The sequence below is a fragment of the Eubalaena glacialis genome, chromosome 19, assembly GCF_028564815.1.
Source record: "Eubalaena glacialis isolate mEubGla1 chromosome 19, mEubGla1.1.hap2.+ XY, whole genome shotgun sequence".
Taxonomy (NCBI): Eukaryota; Metazoa; Chordata; class Mammalia; order Artiodactyla; family Balaenidae; genus Eubalaena; species Eubalaena glacialis.
In genome coordinates, this window is record NC_083734.1 from 23,792,346 (window position 1) to 23,813,344 (window position 20,999).

The 20,999-nt window shown below is 39.3% G+C and overlaps 1 protein-coding gene across 3 annotated transcripts in view; it reads right to left on the reverse strand.

The window, feature by feature from the left end:
* The window catches only part of USP32 (ubiquitin specific peptidase 32), a 208,035-nt gene extending 188,732 nt beyond the window's left edge, over positions 1–19,303 (reverse strand). For all 3 annotated transcript variants that reach the window (XM_061175432.1, XM_061175431.1, XM_061175430.1), the window contains exon 1: positions 19,157–19,303. In XM_061175432.1, coding sequence (XP_061031415.1) covers positions 19,157–19,214 — 58 coding nt within the window. In that variant the 5' untranslated portion in view covers positions 19,215–19,303. The remainder of the gene's footprint in view (positions 1–19,156) is intronic.
* Positions 19,304–20,999: the final 1,696 nt, after the last annotated feature.

Here is a 20,999-nt window from a genome sequence, read left to right on the forward strand (position 1 = left end):
ACAACATTCGCATTATAGGGGTCCCAGAAGGAGAAGAGAGAGAGAAAGGACCAGAGAAAATATTTGAAGAGATTATAGTCGAAAACTTCCCTAACATGGGAAAGGAAATAGCCACCCAAGTCCAGGAAGCGCAGAGAGTCCCATACAGGATAAACCCAAGGAGAAGCACGCCGAGACACATAGTAATCAAAGTGGCAAAAATTAAAGACAAAGAAAAATTATTGAAAGCAGCAAGGGAAAAACGACAAATAACATACAAGGGAACTCCCATAAGGTTAACAGCTGATTTCTCAGCAGAAACTCTACAAGCCAGACGGGAGTGGCATGATATACTTAAAGTGATGAAAGGGAAGAACCTACAACCAAGATTACTCTACCCAGCAAGGATCTCCTTTAGATTTGATGGAGAAATCAAAAGCTTTACAGACAAGCAAAAGCTAAGAGAATTCAGCACCACCAAACCAGCTCTACAACAAATGTTAAAGGAACTTCTCTAAGTGGGAAACACAAGAGAAGAAAAGGACCTACAAAAACAAACACAAAACAATTAAGAAAATGGTCATAGGAACATACATATCGATAATTACCTTAAACGTGAATGGATTAAATGCTCCAGCCAAAAGACACAGGCTTGCTGAATGGATACAAAAACAAGACCCATATATATGCTGTCTACAAGAGACCCACTTTAGACCTAGGGACACATACAGACTGAAAGTGAGGGGATGGAAAAAGATATTCCATGCAAATGGAAATCAAAAGAAAGCTGGAGTAGCTATACTCATATCAGATAAAATAGACTTTAAAAAAAAAAAAATAGACTTTAAAATAAAGAATGTTACAAGAGACAAGGAAGGACACTACATAATGATCAAGGGATCAATCCAAGAAGAAGATATAACAATTATAAATATATATGCACCCAACATAGGAGCACCTCATTACATAAGGCAACTGCTAACAGCTATAAAAGAGGAAATTGACAGTAACACAATAATAGTGGGGGACTTTAACACCTCACTTACACCAATGGACAGATCATCCAAAATGAAAATAAATAAGGAAACAGAAGCTTTAAATGACACAATAGACCAGATAGATTTAATTGATATTTATAGGACATTCCATCCAAAAACAGCAGATTACACGTTCTTCTCAAGTGCGCACGGAACATTCTCCAGGATAGATCACATCTTGGGTCACAAATCAAGCCTCAGTAAATTTAAGAAAATTGAAATCATATCAAGCATCTTTTCTGACCACAATGCTATGACATTAGAAATGAATTACAGGGGAAAAAACGTAAAAAACACAAACACATGGAGGCTAAACAATACGTTACTAAATAACCAAGAGATCACTGAAGAAATCAAAGAGGAAATCAAAAAATACCTAGAGACAAATGACAATGAAAACACGACAACCCAAAACCTATGGGATGCAGCAAAAGCAGTTCTAAGAGGGAAGTTTATAGCTATACAAGCCTACCTAAAGAAACAAGAAAAATCTCAAGCAAACAATCTAACCTTACACCTAAAGAAACTAGAGAAAGAAGAACAAACAAAACCCAAAGTTAGCAGAAGGAAAGAAATCATAAAGATCAGAGCAGAAATAAATGAAATAGAAACAAAGAAAACAATAGCAAAGATCAATAAAACTAAAAGCTGGTTCTTTGAGAAGATAAACAAAATTGATAAGCCATTAGCCAGACTCATCAAGAAAAAGAGGGAGAGGACTCAAATCAATAAAATCAGAAATGAAAAAGGAGAAGTTACAACAGACACCGCAGAAATACAAAGCATCCTAAGAGACTACTACAAGCAACTTTATGCCAATAAAATGGACAACCTGGAAGAAATGGACAAATTCTTAGAAAGGTATAACCTTCCAAGACTGAACCAGGAAGAAGCAGAAAATATGAACAGACCAATCACAAGTAATGAAATTGAAACTGTGATTAAAAACCTTCCAACAAACAAAAGTCCAGGACCAGATGGCTTCACAGGTGAATTCTATCAAACATTTAGAGAAGAGCTAACACCTATCCTTCTCAAACTCTTCCAAAAAATTGCAGAGGAAGGAACACTCCCAAACTCATTCTATGAGGCCACCATCACCCTGATAGCAAAACCAGACAAAGACACTACAAAAAAAGAAAATTACAGACCAATATCACTGATGAATATAGATGCAAAAATCCTCAACAAAATACTAGCAAACAGAATCCAACAACACATTAAAAGGATCATACACCACGATCAAGTGGGATTTATCCCAGGGATGCAAGGATTCTTCAATATACGCAAATCAATCAATGTGATACACCATATTAACAAATTGAAGAATAAAAACCATATGATCATCTCAATAGATGCAGAAAAAGCTTTTGACAAAATTCAACACCCATTTATGATAAAAACTCTCCAGAAAGTGGGCATAGAGGGAACCTACCTGAACATAATAAAGGCCATATATGACAAACCCACAGCAAACATCATTCTCAACGGTGAAAAACTGAAAGCATTTCCTCTAAGATCAGGAACGAGACAAGGATGTCCACTCTCACCACTATTATTCAACATAGTTCTGGAAGTCCTAGCCACGGCAATCAGAGAAGAAAAAGAAATAAAAGGAATACAAATTGGAAAAGAAGAAGTAAAACTGTCACTGTTTGCAGATGACATGATACTATACATAGAGAATCCTAAAACTGCCACCAGAAAACTGCTAGAGCTAATTAATGAATATGGTAAAGTTGCAGGATACAAAATTAATGCACAGAAATCTCTTGCATTCCTATACACTAATGATGAAAAATCTGAAAGAGAAATTATGGAAACACTCCCATTTACCATAGCAACAAAAAGAATAAAATACCTAGGAATAAACCTACCTAGGGAGACAAAAGACCTGTATGCAGAAAACTATAAGACACTGATGAAAGAAATTAAAGATGATACCAACAGATGGAGAGATATACCATGTTCTTGGATTGGAAGAATCAACATTGTGAAAATGACTATACTACCCAAAGCAATCTACAGATTCAATGCAATCCTTATCAAATTACCAATGGCATTTTTTACGGAGCTAGAACAAATCATCTTAAAATTTGTATGGAGACACAAAAGACCCCGAATAGCCAAAACAGTCTTGAGGGAAAAAAACGGAGCTGGAGGAATCAGACTCCCTGACTTCAGACTATACTACAAAGCTACAGTAATCAAGACAATATGGTACTGGCACAAAAACAGAAACATAGATCAATGGAACAAGATAGAAAGCCCAGAGATAAACCCACGCACCTATGGTCAACTAATCTATGACAAAGGAGGCAAAGATATACAATGGAGAAAAGACAGTCTCTTCAATAAGTGGTGCTGGGAAAACAGGACAGCTACAGGTAAAAGAATGAAATTAGAATACTCCCTAACACCATACACAAAAATAAACTCAAAATGGATTAGAGACCTAAATGTAAGACTGGACACTATAAAACTCTTAGAGGAAAACATAGGAAGAACACTCTTTGACATAAATCACAGCAAGATCTTTTTTGATCCACCTCCTAGAGTAATGGAAATAAAAACAAAAATAAACAAATGGGACCTAATGAAACTTCAAAGCTTTTGCACAGCAAAGGAAACCATAAACAAGACGAAAAGACAACCCTCAGAATGGGAGAAAATATTTGCAAATGAATCAACGGACAAAGGATTAATCTCCAAAATATATAAACAGCTCATTCAGCTCAATATTAAAGAAACAAACACCCCAATCCAAAAATGGGCAGAAGACCTAAATAGTCTTCTTCTCCAAAGAAGACATACAGACGGCCACGAAGCACATGAAAAGATGCTCAACATCACTAATTATTAGAGAAATGCAAATCAAAACTACAATGAGGTATCACCTCACACCAGTTAGAATGGGCATCATCAGAAAATCTACAAACAACAAATGCTGGCGAGGGTGTGGAGAAAAGGGAACCCTCTTGCACTGTTGGTGGGAATGTAAATTGATACAGCCACTATGGAGAACAATATGGAGGTTCCTTAAAAAACTAAAAATAGAATTACCATATGACCCAGCAATCCCACTACTGGGCATATACCCAGAGAAAACAGTAATTCAAAAAGACACATGCACCCGAATGTTCATTGCAGCACTATTTACAATAGCCAGCTCATGGAAGCAACCTAAATGCCCATCAACAGACGAATGGATAAAGAAGTTGTGGTACATATATCCAATGGAATATTACTCAGCCATAAAAAGGAACGAAATTGAGTCATTTGTTGAGACGTGGATGGATCTAGAGACTGTCATACAGAGTGAAGTAAGTCAGAAAGAGAAAAACAAATATCGTATATTAACGCATGTATGTGGAACCTAGAAAAATGGTACAGATGAGCCAGTTTGCAGGGCAGAAGTTGAGACACAGATGTAGAGAACAGACATATGGACACCAAGGGGGAAAAACAGCAGTGGGGTGGGGATGGTGGTGTGCTGAATTGGGCGATTGGGATTGACATGTATACACTGATGTGTATAAAATTGATGACTAATAAGAACCTGCAGTATAAACAAACAAACAAAACAACTAATACTAAACTTTCATTGGGTTATTTGTATGGAAATATGTTAATATAAATGTTTCAGACATTACATGAAATTTCTAAAAATCTTATATGTTCTGGTATAATGTTATAAGTCATAATCCTAGTTATTACTTTAAAATGTATATCTCAGAAATAACTAATTTTCTTGCCAACTGCATTATTATGAACTTTCATCAAATGTTTAACCGTGGTCATTTTTAGGTCTTTTGTCATTTACAGACAGTTCTGGGTGTACTCTGATGCTTTTGTAAATGTGTTCCTATAAAAGGGTTTCATCTTCAGGAAATTCATGGAAAAGACTCTGACAAGTACAGGTTTCTGGTACCTGACTGTACTGCTGAACTGAATGAATAAGCATTTTCAGAACTCTAATGAAAAACTGATGAGCTCATAAAAGTGCTAACAAAAGATCAAGATGAAAAAAAAAATTAATTACGTGGGACTGAGTGAACTGATGAGGATGAGTATAATTCTTGTGACTTTCTGTTTGAATTTAAAAAAAAAAGAAAAAATCCCACAAGGACTCAGAGGCAAAGAATATACAAATCAATTTTCACTGCAAAGTAAAGGAGCTGTTACAGTGGAGGATTACTGGACTGAATGTCAATATTATGACATAGTATGAGTGTGTTTCATGTTTGGTAATTGCAATCATTGTTGCTTTTGTTGTGGTCATCCATGTATAATGCTTGGTGTCAGTCTATTTATCTCTTGCAAAAATAAAATACAGTGTGTGTGGGGAAAAAAAAAAAAAAAAAAAAAAACTTTCTTCAATGACCTAGCTTGTGTATGCCATCTGATACATGCTGAAACCTGGTGAATAAACCTTAGATTTCCTGACTCAAGAAAAAAAAAAAAAAAAAAAAAAAGGATCATACACCATGATCAAGTGGGGTTTATCCCAGGAATGCAAGGATTCTTCAATATACGCAAATCAATCAATGTGATAAACCATATTAACACACTGAAGGAGAAAAACCATATGATCTCAATAGATGCAGAAAAAGCTTTTGACAAAATTCAACACCCATTTATGATAAAATCCCGCCAGAAAGTAGGCATAGAGGGAACTTACCTCAACATAATAAAGGCCATATATGACAAACTCACAGCCAACATCATCCTCAATGGTGAAAAACTGAAACCATTTCCACTAAGATCAGGAATAAGACAAGGTTGTCCACTCTCACCACTATTATTCAACATAGTTGGAAGTTATAGCCACAGCAATCAGAGAAGAAAAAGAAATAAAAGGAATCCAAATCGGAAAAGAAGAAGTAAAGCTGTCACTGTTTGCAGATGACATGATACTATACACAGAGAATCCTAAAGATGTTACCAGAAAACTACTATAGCTAATCAACGAATTTGGTAAAGTAGCAGGATACAAAATTAATGCACAGACATCTCTTGCATTGCTATACACTAATGATGTAAAATCTGAAAGAGAAATTAAGGAAACCCTCCCATTTACCATTGCAACAAAAAGAATAAAATACCTAGGAATAAACCTACCTAAGGAGACAAAAGACCTGTATGCAGAAAACTATAAGACACTGATGAAAGAAATTAAAGATAATACAAACAGATGGAGAGATATACCATGTTCTTGGATTGGAAGAATCAACATTGTGAAAATGACTATACCACCCAAAGCAATCTACAGATTCAATGCAATCCCTATCAAACTACCAATGGCATTTATTACAGAACTACAACAAAAAATTTCACAATCTGTATGGAAACACAAAAGACCCCGAATAGCCAAAGCAATCTTGAGGAAGAAAAACGGAGCTGGAGGAATCAGGCTCCCAGACTTCAGACTATACTACAAAGCTACAGTAATCAAGACAGTATGGTACTGGAACAAAATCAGAAATACAGATCAATGGAACAGGATAGAAAGCCCAGAGATGAACCCACGCACATATGGTCACCTTATTTTTTATAAAGGAGGCAAGAATATACAATGGAGAAAAGAGAGCCTCTTCAATAAGTAGTGCTGGGAAAACTGGACAGTTACATGTAAAAGAATGAAATTAGAACATTCCCTAACACCATACACGAAAATAAACTCAAAATGGATTAAAGACCTAAATGTTAGGCCAGATACTATAAAGCTCTTAGAGGAAAACATAGGCAGAACACTCTATGACATAAATCACAGCAAGATCCTTTTTGACCCACCTCTTAGAGAAATGGAAATAAAAACAAAAATAAACAAGGAAACCATAAACAAGACGAAAGACAACCCTCAGAATGGGAGAAAATATTTGCAAATGAAGCAACGGACAAAGAATTAATCTCCAAAACATACAAGCAACTCAGGCAGCTCAATATCAAAAAAGCAAACAACCCAATCCAAAAATGGGCAGAAGACCTAAGTAGACATTACTCCAACGAAGATATACAGATTGCCAACAAACACATGAAAGAATGCTCAACATCATTAATCATTAGAGAAATGCAAATCAAAACTACAATGAGATATCATCTCACACCGGTCAGAATGGCCATCATCAAAAAATCTACAAACAATAAATGCTGGAGAGGGTGTGGAGAAAAGGGAACCCTCTTGCACTATTGGTGGGAATGTAGATTGATACAGCCACTATTGAGAACAGTATGGAGGTTCCTTAAAAAACTAAAAATAGAACTACCATATGAACCAGCAATCCCACTACTGGGCATACACCCTGAGAAAACCATAATTCAAAAAGAGACATGGACCACAATGTTCATTGCAGCTCTATTTACAACAGCCAGGACATGGAAGCAACCTAAATGTCCATTGACAGATGAATGGATAAAGAAGATGTGGCACATATATACAATGGAATATTACTCAACCATAAAAAGAAACAAAATTGAGTTATTTGTAGTGAGGTGGATGGACCTAGAGTCTGTCATACAGAGTGAAGTAAGTCAGAAAGAGAAAAACAAATACCGTATGCTAACACATATATATGGAATCTAAGAAAAAAAAAAAAAGGTCATGAAGAACCTAGGGGTAAGACGGGAATAAAGACACAGACCTACTAGAGAATGGACTTGAGGATACGAGGAGGGGGAAGGGTAAGCTGTGACAAAGTGAGAGAGTGGCATGGACATATATACACTACCAAACGTAAAATAGATAGCTAGTGGGAAGCAGCCGCATAGCACAGGGAGATCAGCTCGGTGCTTTGTGACCACCTAGAGGGGTGGGAGGGAGGGAGACGCAAGAGGGAAGAGATATGGGAACATATGTATATGTATAATTGATTCACTTTGTTGTAAAGCAGAAACTAACACACCATTGTAAAGCAATTATACTCCAATAAAGATGTTAAAAAAAAAAAAAAAAGGTTCTGATGAACCTAGGGTCAGGACAGGAATAAGGAGACAGACGTAGAGAATGGACTTGAGGACACAGGGAGGGGGAAGGGTAAGCTGGGACGATGTGAGAGTGGCATGGACGTATATACACTACCAAATGTAAAATAGATAGCTCTTGGGAACCAGCCACATAGCCCAGGGAGATCAGCTCGGTGGTTTGTGACCACCTAGAGGGGTGGGACAGGGAGGGTGGGAGGGAGGGAGACGCAAGAGGGAAGAGATATGGGAACATATGTATATGTATAACTGATTCACTTTGTTGTAAAGCAGAAACTAACACACCACTGTAAAGCAATTATACTCCAATAAAGATTTTTTTAAAAGCTATTAAAAAAAAAAAAAAAAAGAGTTCGCACACCACAACTAAGGAGCTGGCAAGCCACAACTAAGGAGCCCACGAGCCCCCACTAACGAACCAGTGAACCGCAACCAAGGAGCCCACAAGCCGCAACTAAGGAGCCACCTGCCACAACTAAGACCTGGCACAACCGAATAAATTAAACAAACAAATAAATAAATAAATAAATATTTTTAAAAGAAATCTACTAGTCCTTGCATATAAGGTCATGTTTCTGTTTTCCTCGTATTTTCTACTGAGTGCTCTGTAGATTCATGTAATTTTAGTTTAGAGCCAGTTTTTAACCCAATTTTAAATGTTTATATTCCTGGAACATTTAAATATTTGCATAAATGTCATGAAACAACCATAATTTATCCTGTAAAAATACAATTTACCAGATTATTACTATTAGCTTTATTCTGTGAGCTTTCTCCTTTATTCAAAAGGCACTAAGTTGTCCCATTCATTCAGTCAACATTTTAATAAGCCCTACCAGGCACCTTCAAGACCCCAAAGTTCTCATTCTGAAGGATTTCAGAACTCAACATAAAGTAGAGGAGACAGCCAATTAAACCAGCAGCTATAATGCAGCGGGATAACTACTACAATAAAAGTATATTACAGCAGGAGAGAAAGTAGGAGCAATATCAGGGAAGGCTTCTAAAAGGACTTGATGCCTGGGTTTAGTTCTGATGGATGAGGGTCTAGTAAGGCAGATAGTTCAGGGAGAAAGATGCATGTAAATTCATTGATGAGCATGTACTTCATGCCAGCCTCTATGTCAGCTTCTAGAAATAAAAATAATACATTGACGCTAATTCAAGACACTAGTAATCTTCTCAAGAATTTACTTCATAGAGAAAAGGCTTAGAATTTGGTCTTAAAAATGAGTTCACACTCAATTTTTTTTTAATGAGTTCACTGTGCACAAAAAAAGTAAATATTGCATGATTCTTTTCATATGAGACTCAAAAATAAGCAAAACTAATCTACAGTGATAGAAGTCAAAACAATGGTTACCTCTGAAGGGCAGTATCAACTGGGAGAGGGCAGGAGGGAACCTACTGGGGCGGTGGGAATGTTCTTTATCTTGGTTTTGCATGGTGGTTACTTGGGTACATACCTAAAATTTCATCAAGCTGTACAGTGAGATTTTGTTGTATGTAAGTAATGAAGAGGGGCATTCCCAGATCTAGGAAGCAGCATTTTCAAAGGCACGGAGTATTCAGACAAGGACCAAATCACAGAAACTACCAGGGCTTGCCATGCTAAAAAGACTGACTTCAAACCATGTGTACCTTCCACTGAAAGGCACTTGAGTAAAATGACCAGATGTCCATTTCAGAAAGACTATTCCAGATGTATAATGGATTGGAGGGGTACGAGACTAATAGTCCAGGGGACAGATGAAGCCCTTTTCTAAGGCAATGACTTTAAAGGTGGAGAAGAAACAGAAGATAATAAGAAGGTAGCACTAAAACGACACTGTGACTGATTACATGTGAACAGAGGAAAGAAAGAGTCTCAACTGATGACTAGGTTTCTGGCTTGGGCCCGAAGTTGCATTTAGTTTTGGACTCTACTGAAATAATATAAGAAACATGCTCCACTCAAAATGGAACATTTTTCTATGAGATGTTATTCATTGCCAAGTGTTCATTCAGTTGATGTCTTATTTTCCTTTATTATTTAAATACATTTGCTTGGGACTTCCCTGGTGGCGCAGTGGTTAGAAATCTGCCTGCCAATGCAGGGGACGCAGGTTCGAGCACTGGTCCTGGAAGATCCCACATTCCGCGGAGCAACTAAGCCCGTGCACCACAACTACTGAGCCTGCGCTCTGGAGCCCACTCGCCACAACTACTGAGGTCCATGCACCTAGAGCCCGTGCTCCGCAACGGGAGAGGCCAGCGGAATGAGAAGCCCGCGCACTAGCCCCCACTCGCCACAACTAGAGAGGGCCCATGCACAGCAACGAAGACCCAACACAGCCATAAATAAAAATTTTTTTAAATAAATATATTTGTTTGGCAATCATCTGTCAACTTCAATTTGAATCTCTATGGTACCAGCGATGTGACAATACAAAATGTTTCCACCATTAGGTAATTGCTCCTTACTACACCTCTAAGCCTCCAAAGAATAAGCAATTTGTCCCTCCATAATCAGCTGTAAAGAGGTATTCTCAAGTCAGCATCTCTGACAAAATGAATAACTTCTGATCTATAAAATTCTATACAGTGAAAGATTTCATTTATAGATGCTTACATAAACTAAAGAATCTCTAAACCAAATTTATTAATCAAACAACTGTTCCAAACTCACCACAGCTTCCTACCACAGCTACTCACCAATAGATTCCAAAACCAACTTTAAAGCAGAGCCAAAAATGACATAATAACATGCCTAATACAACTAACCATTTTTAAAAAGCGAACGATGCATTTAAAAACATATATACTATAGATAAGAAAACATGAGTTTTAAGCCTCTGGGCACACACACATATCCGAACCAATTTTCCTCTAAAAATTCAATCTGGTTTTTAGAAAAGATTGCTTTGATATGCAATTCACTCATTCAACAAATATGTATTGATTAGCTAATGTATGACAGGCACTGTGCAAGTGCTAGGGATACAGCAGTGAGTAAGACACGTCCCCACCCTCATGGAGTTTTATACCCTAGTGGCATATGATCATGAAAACTGTATTCTGGGGGAATGTCTTCCTCCTACCCCAGTCTCTAAGTGAACACTGCAGTGAATCTGCCCTGAGCCTTAAATTAAGATCCACATGACTGAAGATTAAGTATAAGGATTATTAAAAAGGAACTTCAAAATAATTAGTTGGTAAAAACATAGAAGGCCTCTCGGAAATTAAAAAGTAGAGATATAAGAATTATTTTTAAAAAGCACCAGACTGGGGACTTCCCTGTGGTCCAGTGGTTAAGACTCTGTGCTTCCACTGCAGGGGGCACAGGTTCAATCCCTGTCCACTGCCTGGCGGGTGGGTTCGATCCCGCAAGCTGTGCGGTGGTGTCCCACCAAAATGGAAGAGTAAATCAAGAAAGAGGAAACGAAGAATACAGACAACAGGATCCAATACAGGACAGCAAAGGAAATCCCCAGAATAATGGTGAGGAAGATCCCAGGATGGCAGCTATGCTTTAAGCACAAAGGCAAAAGGTACAGATTGGAGCAGGCCAGAAAGTTCCAGGAAAAGTTTTTTCTAATATGGTGAACTGAGTGAACACCTGATGTATATTAACATATGGAGTAGGGACTTCCCTGGTGGCGCAGGGGTTGAGAATCCACCTGCCAATGCAGGTGACACAGTTTCGATCCCTGGTCTGGGAAGATCCCACATGCCGCAGAGCAACTAAGCCCATGCGCCACAACTACTGAAGCCCACGCTCCTAGAGCCTGTGCTCCGCAACAGGAGAAGCCACTGCAGTGAGAAGGCCGCGCACGGCACTAGAGAAAGCCCACGTGCAGCAACGAAGACCCAACACAGCCAAAAATAAATAAATAAATTATTTTTTTAAAAAACAAAACATATGGAGTAGATTTAACATTTGGTGGTAACTTTGGCGGTTGAATTATAGTAAATAGAAACCTAAGCAAATAATATAAAAAGCAATTATTAAAGGAAACATTTAAGAGGAAATCAAGTGTACAGAAAAGGAAAAGTAATCCTAGTATATTAAATAGCTTAGCGGTGAACAGCATTTACAAAGGCCTAATTATGTAAATAGCAAACAATGATCCCTAACCAAAATTAAAATATGCATATACTAAGATAAGGAAATGGGAGGATAGGAGCACGTGTGTCCTTTGAGGACTGGTAGCAGTATAGAAAAAGAGCCAAGTCCTCATCTTTAATAGTGGGAACACAATAAATACTCCTTAAATGGAAGAAAAAAGTAGCAATGCAAGCATATAATTTCAAGACATAAAGACCAAATTAATAAATTTAGGGACTTCCCTGGTGGCGCAGTGGCTAAGAATCCGCCTGCCAATGCAGGAGACACGGGTTCGAGCCCTGGGCCAGGAAGATCCCACATGCCGTGGAGCAACTAAGTCCCTGAGCAACTAAGCCCCTGCACCACAACTGCTGAGCCCGCAACCTAGAGCCCACGAGCCACAACTAGTGAGCCCGCGTGCCATAACTACTGAAGCCTGCGTGTCTAGAGCCCGTGCTCCTCAACAAGAGAAGCCACGACAATGAGAAGCCCACGCACAGCAACGAAGAGTAGCCCCTGCTCGCTGCAACTAGAGAAAGCCCACGTGCAGCAACGAAGACCCAATGCAGCCAAAAATAAATAAAATAAATAATTTTTTTAATTTTTTTAAAAATAAAAAAATAAAAATAAATCCCTTCAAAAAAAATCACTTCATGAGCAAAATTATTAAATATTATATATTACTAAAAGACATTCTTAAGTGTTCATAAACATAATACTTACCGCCATACTAGTCTCTCAATGACTACTCAGGACTTTACATTATTAGGTATGAACTTAAATATCTGAACTAAACAGACAAAATTACATATCACTTTTAAGGCTCCCATGTTTTTAACTATGATTCAAAACCTTTAGCAATTTTTTTCAAATATTTTCAAAGCTGATGAAAGGAAAAGAAATTCTGAGATGGATTGCTCAGTATACTCAATCCCTGTCAATACTCCACTCTTTACCCCCCAACCTCACAAACATTATGCAGTTCTCCAAATCTTCTCTCCATCATTTGTATATTCACCCAGTCATGCAATATTTGCTGAGCACAAAATACACCAGGCACTGAACCTATCTTGGCACTGGGGATTCAGCATCATGACTGATGATAAACATGATAATCACAAATTATGAACTATACAGAATAGTGCAATACTGACAGAAGACCACTTCATATAAGATGATAAGAAAAGGCCAAGCTGAGGCAACCAGAGTCAGGACTTCAGGTATGAAGAATGAGCCAGACATGTGAAAATTTGTAAACAGCCTTTCCAGACTGAGAGGAAAACAGCCTGAGAAGAAAGGAATGACAGGATCTGATTTGAATTTTAAGATTACACTGGCCGCTGTGTGAAACTGGGAAACCACTGCATGGTATCTTAGCAAGAGATGATGGCAGCTGGGACTAGAGTAGTGGCAGTGAAGATGAGAAGTCAACAGACTGGACTGGATACCAAACTACATGACTAGGCAACAGACTCAAACTGGGGATAAGAGGTTAGGTCAGATGGTGAAAGAGAGGAACTAAGGATGTCTATAGATTTTTGGCTTTACCCACTGTGTTGGAATAGTAGTGCCATTTACTGTCACGGGAAAGACTAGGAGAGGCCTACCTTGATAGAAGGGCCTTTTCACAACGCAACCTCTCTAGACTCTTTTACAAGTCATTACGAAAAGGCAAGACACCACAGCAAACCTTGAAAGTTTTTTCTGCAAGGGGTAAGATGCTAAGACATTCTAACTTTACAGAAATGAAAGAGGAGAACTTCCTCTGTAAAACCTCATTTTAGCATAGATTTGCTCTTAATGCAGTCCAGTATCAAGAACTCCAACAACCATCAATTTTCCTGAACCTTGTTCACAAGATAGTGATGAACTTGGGATTCCTCTAAAGTAAAAAGAGTCTTATGTTAATATTAAATCCCTAATGAAAAGGGGTGACAAGGGAAAGCCTTCATCTTTGAATAGATGGGTCTTCTAACAGACAGGTCTCTGACTATAACAGTAAATACCATAAAGCTAGTTTTATCAGGCTTTTGGGTCAGTAATTAACTATCCATCTCTGACCTCCAAGAGCTCTTTATTATTAAAAGAAAGGAAAGAGGCTGAGTGGGTGGCTCAATTTAAACACAAATATCATGAAGCCCAAAAGGTAAAAGCAGAAGCATAAACAAGCCCTGAAAAGAGAAGCCATGCTTTCTGGAAACAGTATGGAAAGAACTGTCATCAACAAGGACCTACTGTATAGCACAGGGAACTCTACTCAATATTCCGTAATAACCTTAATGGGAAAAGAATCTGAAAAAGAACAGATATATGTATATGTATAACTGAATCACTTTGCTGTACACCTGAAACTAACACATTGTAAATCAACTATACTCCAATATAAAATAAAAATTTTTTAATAATTTTTTTAAAGTTTAAAGATATTTTTAAAAAAACAACTGTCAGTCCCAGCCTTCTCAGTACTACTATCAAACCACCAACTTTTAATTTATAAATAAAAACCTCTTCACCTCTGCAGCTGTTTAACATTGGAGCTTCTAAACTCTCAGCATTAATCTCTAGTGCTCCAAAAACAGATTTTCTATAGCCACAGCAACAATAATAATCACTTCCCTAACTTTTCCTGGGACCTATCATAAAATCAAGTGCCAAAATTCTTCCCTGTCTCCTGAGAAAACACCTGGCTATTGGTTGGTCACCACATTCCCAAGTCTAAGTGACTTACATATCTTTCTGGAAGGCAACCCTGAATGCTGTCACTGTGAAGTCTCACTAACCAACCACGAAGACAAACAATGAACAACAAAAAACAAACAACAGCTGTCCAGCTGGGTAAATGGGGAGGCCATTAACCATCAAGTGATGTCACCTCATTCTGCTCATTCCCCCCATATCCAGGGTTCATTGGTGTATTTATCTCCTCTTTGTCACTGACACTTCATATGGAGTGTCAAACTGGAGATTATGAAGAATAGAACCTTTGTAACTACTTAGGTGACTACATATAAGCAGACTAATTTAAAATTGCCCCATTTTTCTCCTTTACATATAATAACAGCTGGCGAGGCATACTTGCAAAAGGCTTGACCCAAACCTACCATTCCACACTAATGCTAGAGCGTTCACTGGTAAATTTAGCAAATTTCGATGAAGGCAAATCAGTGCTTTAATAAAAGAGAATAGTGCATCCCAGAAAGTACCAACTGTGAAATTCAATTTCCATTTATACAATGATATTTTATACTAAACCAGCTAACATCACATCATAGGTAGTATAATACTAATGAAATTTTAATATTAATACTACAAAACATGGAGAATAAAATCTTGGTTGTGGACTCAATGTTTTAGAGCATGTCAGGGTTGGTGGATAAGCAAAGTTCTGAAATCCTCAACTATTACATGCCTAATTATTCCACTAGCAAACACAACAACCTTTAAGTGACTAGGAAATTAAATTCTTTAATAAACAATTAATTGAGCACATACTATGAAATGAGTACGGTGATAGGGCACTTCCAGATCACCAAATACTCCCACACACACTCCGCATTCCTACAGCACTCCCTTCTATAGCACTGGAGCACTTAATATACTGCATGTTAATCATTTATAAATTAAATACATATATACTACATTTTGAAAGTATTATGCCCATTATCAAAAAAACACAAAAAAAGAATCTTAACGTAGAAGTTCTAATATTTTATTCCCACTTGCCATGGACAGTCCTACACACACCTTACAATATATACTGTACACTTCGGTGGAGATCATCGACCCAGGCTATAGGAGAGGGGTCTTAGTCATCTCTGTTCCTTCAGTGTCTAAGTCATAGACAGCGCTCAGTAAAAATTTGCTGAAATGTATGAGCAAAGAGACACTTGAAACGTGAATCCACAACATAACTTTCTGACATCAGCCAGCTGCTTAGTCTAATATAAGTGCCAAATTCTACTTAAAGAAAGGGATTAGAAGAAATTTACCTACTGTATTTTATTACTACAATTTAAAAGCTAAGGACAATTTTAATTCAGCCAATTCTTAATTAAAAAAAAAAAAAAAAAGCCTTACAATTCTGTTTCCAGAATGATGCAAGGAAAGAAGAGAGGAGCAGGAAGAAAGAATTAAAGAACTGGAGAAGATTTTTTAAGGTTTCTTGAGAGTTGTGAAATGCTCTAAACTGCAATTCCTTTCATTCAACGTTTTTTTTATTGCTATGTTCCAAGCACTTAGAATACATTTTTAGGAATACACAGCCACAAACTTAAGATGCAATAAGGAAATGAAGTAAAGAGATAAAGAACTTAGATGCTAAAATTCTCACTATCCATAAAGTACAGTAATACTGTACTTTAGAAAATACATGCAATTGAACCAGAGTCAAGCCTTCAAGGGAAAGCTTGTGTTCTATTTAAGAAAGATAGATACAAGCCAAAAATAAAAGCTACCACTAACACACCTCCCTTAAAGAAAAAAAAAAAAGTTAAGGTATATTTTAAGGAAATTAATTTTTATTAAACTGATATAGTGTAGCTAAAATAGTATGCAAAACCAATCTTTCTAATTTCTAGAGCTTCTGAAATGTAAATGAGAAGTCACTAGCCTGCCCTTTCAGTAGGAGTTATCTGTCACATAACACTCCATTTCCAAGGCCCCATTTTGCAAGATAAACTGCTTGTAACTCCATATTTGTAGGTGGCAATATGTACTTGATATTTTTTTAATACGATCTAATTGTGGTTAGGCATTATTTAGTGCTCAGTACTTTTAAGTAAAGCCAAGCAAGTAGGTATTTCAGTAGTTTATCAAGCTTGCTTTTTACTTGTACAATGATTCATATAACACACAATGTGTATTTGTCCAATCCTTTCCCCCTTCCCATTCACCTTATACAATATAAGCAAGCAGCTAAGACTAAGGATGGAAGTTTCAGTACCTATTTACATTATTCACATGCCCCAAAAAAGTTCTCAAACTATTTTCTAGCTCTATCAAAAGCTTTATAAATTCCTTCTATAACCTTACTAAAAAAAATTCTATATCAAAATCTGACATTTACTAGCGTAAACAGTATCATATTCAAAAGAACTACCCACTTTATAAAAGAAAAAGCTGCTGGTTTACATTTAGAAATGCTATGTTATCAACTTGCTTCTCTTTCTTGCCTTAATTTTCCTCTGCTGCAAAAATGATAAAACATAAATTCATTCAAACAACAGTTAAATAAGGTTTTAACAAATATTTTGCTACCTCTTCAAATATATGCTTTAAAATTCAACAAGCAGACACTTCCTAACAAATTGAACAAATACCTTCGGTCAAATCACTTTAAAATACACCAACTATTAATTTCCTTTATATTTACAAAGGTAGAATCTTAGTTTTATATGAAAGTAGGCAGGCTAGAGTTGGATAAAAGTTTAATTTCAGAATTCCTTAATGTCAGCTAAAACACCCTCAAACTTAAGAAACTAAACACTTCTAAACCTTGAAGCTGAAATCAGTTTGACTGATGTCCTCTTTCATGCCATGTAAGCCATTGCCTAATTGAGGCCAGACCTGTCAGGCTCAACAGCATCTCAGAAATGACTAGCCTTCTAGAGCTGGAAACACATCAAGAATTTGGAATATTTCTCATATTGAAGAAAGGAAAAAAGTTCAAGTGAGATTGTCCCTAAGAACAATCAGTATACTGTTCCACAGGGGGAAAAAAAAAAAAAAAAGACCTAAAAAGCATATTTTTGTTATTCTGGTCAGTCCACAAGAATGTATCAAAATTCTGTATCTATTTTCAGGTGATGGCCCACTGAACTTACCCCTTTCCTTCCTACACATGAACAAGAGTTCACTATTAAATTCTCATTTTGAATACCTGTCTTGTAATCTAGATTTTTTATTTTATATCTTTAGCTACTAAAACCATCACCTGGAGCACGGCTGGTTTCTTGACTTAGAAACCTGTTACCAATAATGCCTAGCACCTAAGCTGCTTAATGGTTTTCACTTCTTACCAAGAAAATCCATTAAATGTCGAAAAGAAATAAATACAAGCGCGCGCGCACGCACGCACACACATTCAAATCCCAGTCATGAAAAATTAAGTCACATTCCGGCCATAAACCGTGCAATAGACACTTCGAGTTAGCGTGTGCCTTAGTGATCATGGACAGCGGTATCAGAGTAAGTGATAGGGGGTTGGAGGTGGTTGACAACATACAGTGCATCAGAGCCAATAAGCAGCAGGCTAGGACTGACAGCAAGGCCAGTCTCTAAAGGGAGCTATAACACAATATCAGAATGCTGGATTTCCGAATGCCATTTTATGGGGAAGGAGGGGATGAGAACTGGGGATCAAGTGCAATGAAAGGCTTTGACCAACGTCTGGGGCGATGAAACCGAAGACAAGGTCTTCTGGCAACACCAGCTGTCCAGTCTCATCTCACCTCAAACACAACTCAATTTCAGGTCGTTCTTATCAAAGTCAGCTGCTCAAAGGGTGAGGGGGTGGCAGGCAGGGGATGGTGACAGCCCCCAAGAGACTCCCAAAAGCCCTTGGAAAAGGCAGAGACACTACAATTGGAAGGGGCTTGAAGGGGCGTCTACTTCGCAAAAGGAGGGCTTTGCAGCCGCCTCCCGTCTCCCTTTCCAGCCGGGGTTGTTAGGTAGGTTAGGATGTTGCTGGAGGGTTTATGAAGGAGTGATAGGAGAAAATGGCAGTAAAGGATGAGGGGGGCTGGAAGGGCTGGTGCCACCCAAGAAAAGGAGGGAGGAGGGACTTCCCTGGACACATCCAGGATAACAACGCCACCACAGAGCAAGGGCAGTGCCCTGCTAGCGCCTGACACCCCTCTCTCTGGGAAAGCTTCGCCCCCGTCCACACGATCCCAATCCCCAAACACTGCTCCCACCCGACCCTTCTCCCCCACGGTATCCCCATCGTGGCCTCCTTTCCCTTCCGCCTCAGGCCCCACGCCCTCAAGCTCCCCTCCCCTTCCCCAGTCACCCACCCTCAGGGCAGCCCGTCGCCGGCCTCCCCGGCAGCTCGCCCAGACCCCTCCCCCCTCACCTCTCCTCAGCGCCTCCTCGTAGCTGAGGAATCCGATCCGTGACTCCTTGGCGCCCATGCTCCCCTCATCCCCTCGGCCGGGGGTCGGAGCCCGATCTCGCCCCCACCCCCTCCCGCCTTCTCCTCGGCGTCCCTGGCAGACGGTGTTGGCGTCCCCCGGCCTCCTCCTCCCCCCACACTAACAAGTGCGGCTTCTGCCCCGGCGGCTCCTCCCGGCCGCCGCCACCGCCTCCATGCCGAATCACGTGACCCGCTCCCACCCCGCCCCCTTCCCCTCCCTCTTACTCCGCCCTTCTCCTCTCTCCTCCCCTCCCTTCCCTTCCCTCCTCACGCCCTCTTCCCTCCCCCGCCTCCCGCCTGCCCCGCCGAGGGTCACCTGACCCGAGGCCGGGGATTGTTCCGGGTAATGGCGGTCTGGGGCCACCCACTCCGCCCCGCCCCACGCTCGCCGCGCGCAGGGGCGTAGGGGCGGAGCCAGACCTCGCGCGTAACGCATCATCGTCCCCCTTCCGGCCAATCCGAAGCCGCGAGGCCCAGGAGCCTCCGCCCGCCTGGGGGGCAGTGACTTCCGGGGCGCTCGAGGCCGTCCTCCCGCCCACATGTTCTGGCGCTCGCTGGGCGGGGTCGGAGCCCTTGACTGTTGGTCTAGCCTGGGCCCAGACGCATCTTGAAAGAGAAATGGAATCTTAGGGTGCGGGGGTCCTAGCGGTGCGGTTCGTGAGAGAAAGGAGCGGGCAGAAGGTGCATTCCTAACGTTAAGGACATTTTTGATTGGGAGGGAGCTGTGAAAGGAAAGGAGACTCTGAGGGATTTCATGTCACCAGAGAATTCTTTATCCTAGTGGGGCGATCCTTAAGGAAAGCGAATGTTCTGACAAAGTTGAGAAGATCTTCCTTTTCGCATTACCCCATCCCCCATCCCAGTTGACGCTAGATTTCCTTTCACATACGCTCAGCCAGCCGGCCCTGGGCGCACCTCCTGCTCTGAGCCTGCTTCGTGTACACAGTCTTTGGAAGCTGTTAATGCAAAGGCTTAGCTTGCTGATCTGCAAGAGTTGCTCCCTGCCAGAAATGTGGGAGTTACAAGACTGATAACAGCGTTTCTTACGCTTTTTTTTAATTATTATTTTTTTAAATTGTGGTAAGGTGTAAGAGAATTGGCCATGCTAACCATTTTTAAATATCTCAAGAGCAGAATTATACAGTACTTCCCTTTTTGTGACTGGCTTATTTCACTTAGCATAATGTCCTTAAGGTTTGTCCATGTTGCAGCACAGTATCAGAATTTCCCAGGTTTACCATATGACCCAGCAATTCCACTTGTGAAATTATACCCAAAAGAATTAAAACAGGGACAGGAACAGATATTTATACATCTGTGTTGATAGAATATGATTCACAGTAACCAAAAGGTAGAAGCAGTTCAAGTGTCCATCGACAGATGAATAAATAAATACAGTATATGCGTACAATGGAATACATTCAGTTCCTTGCTTTTTTAAATTCAGTTTGCTTTCGTTAGTCTTCACCCTGAAAGCCACAGCATCAAACTTCTGGATAAGGAAACACAACCATTTATTTGAAAAATAAGCATTTGGATTAGATTAGACTCAAGGTGCTACTTAGGTAATTGAGGGGCAGCAAAAGGATTTTTAGTTCCTAAAGCCAACATATTATATGTCCTGCTAGAGAGAGAAGGTAATAACTCTTTCTCTACTCATCTTTCCTGGCAGACTAGATCAGCGGTGTGGCATTAGTCACAGTGCTGCCCTTTCCAGTTCACTGTGAGGTAGTTAATTTTAAGGCCTCAGATTAGTTTCACTACTAAAAAGCCATGAATAAGG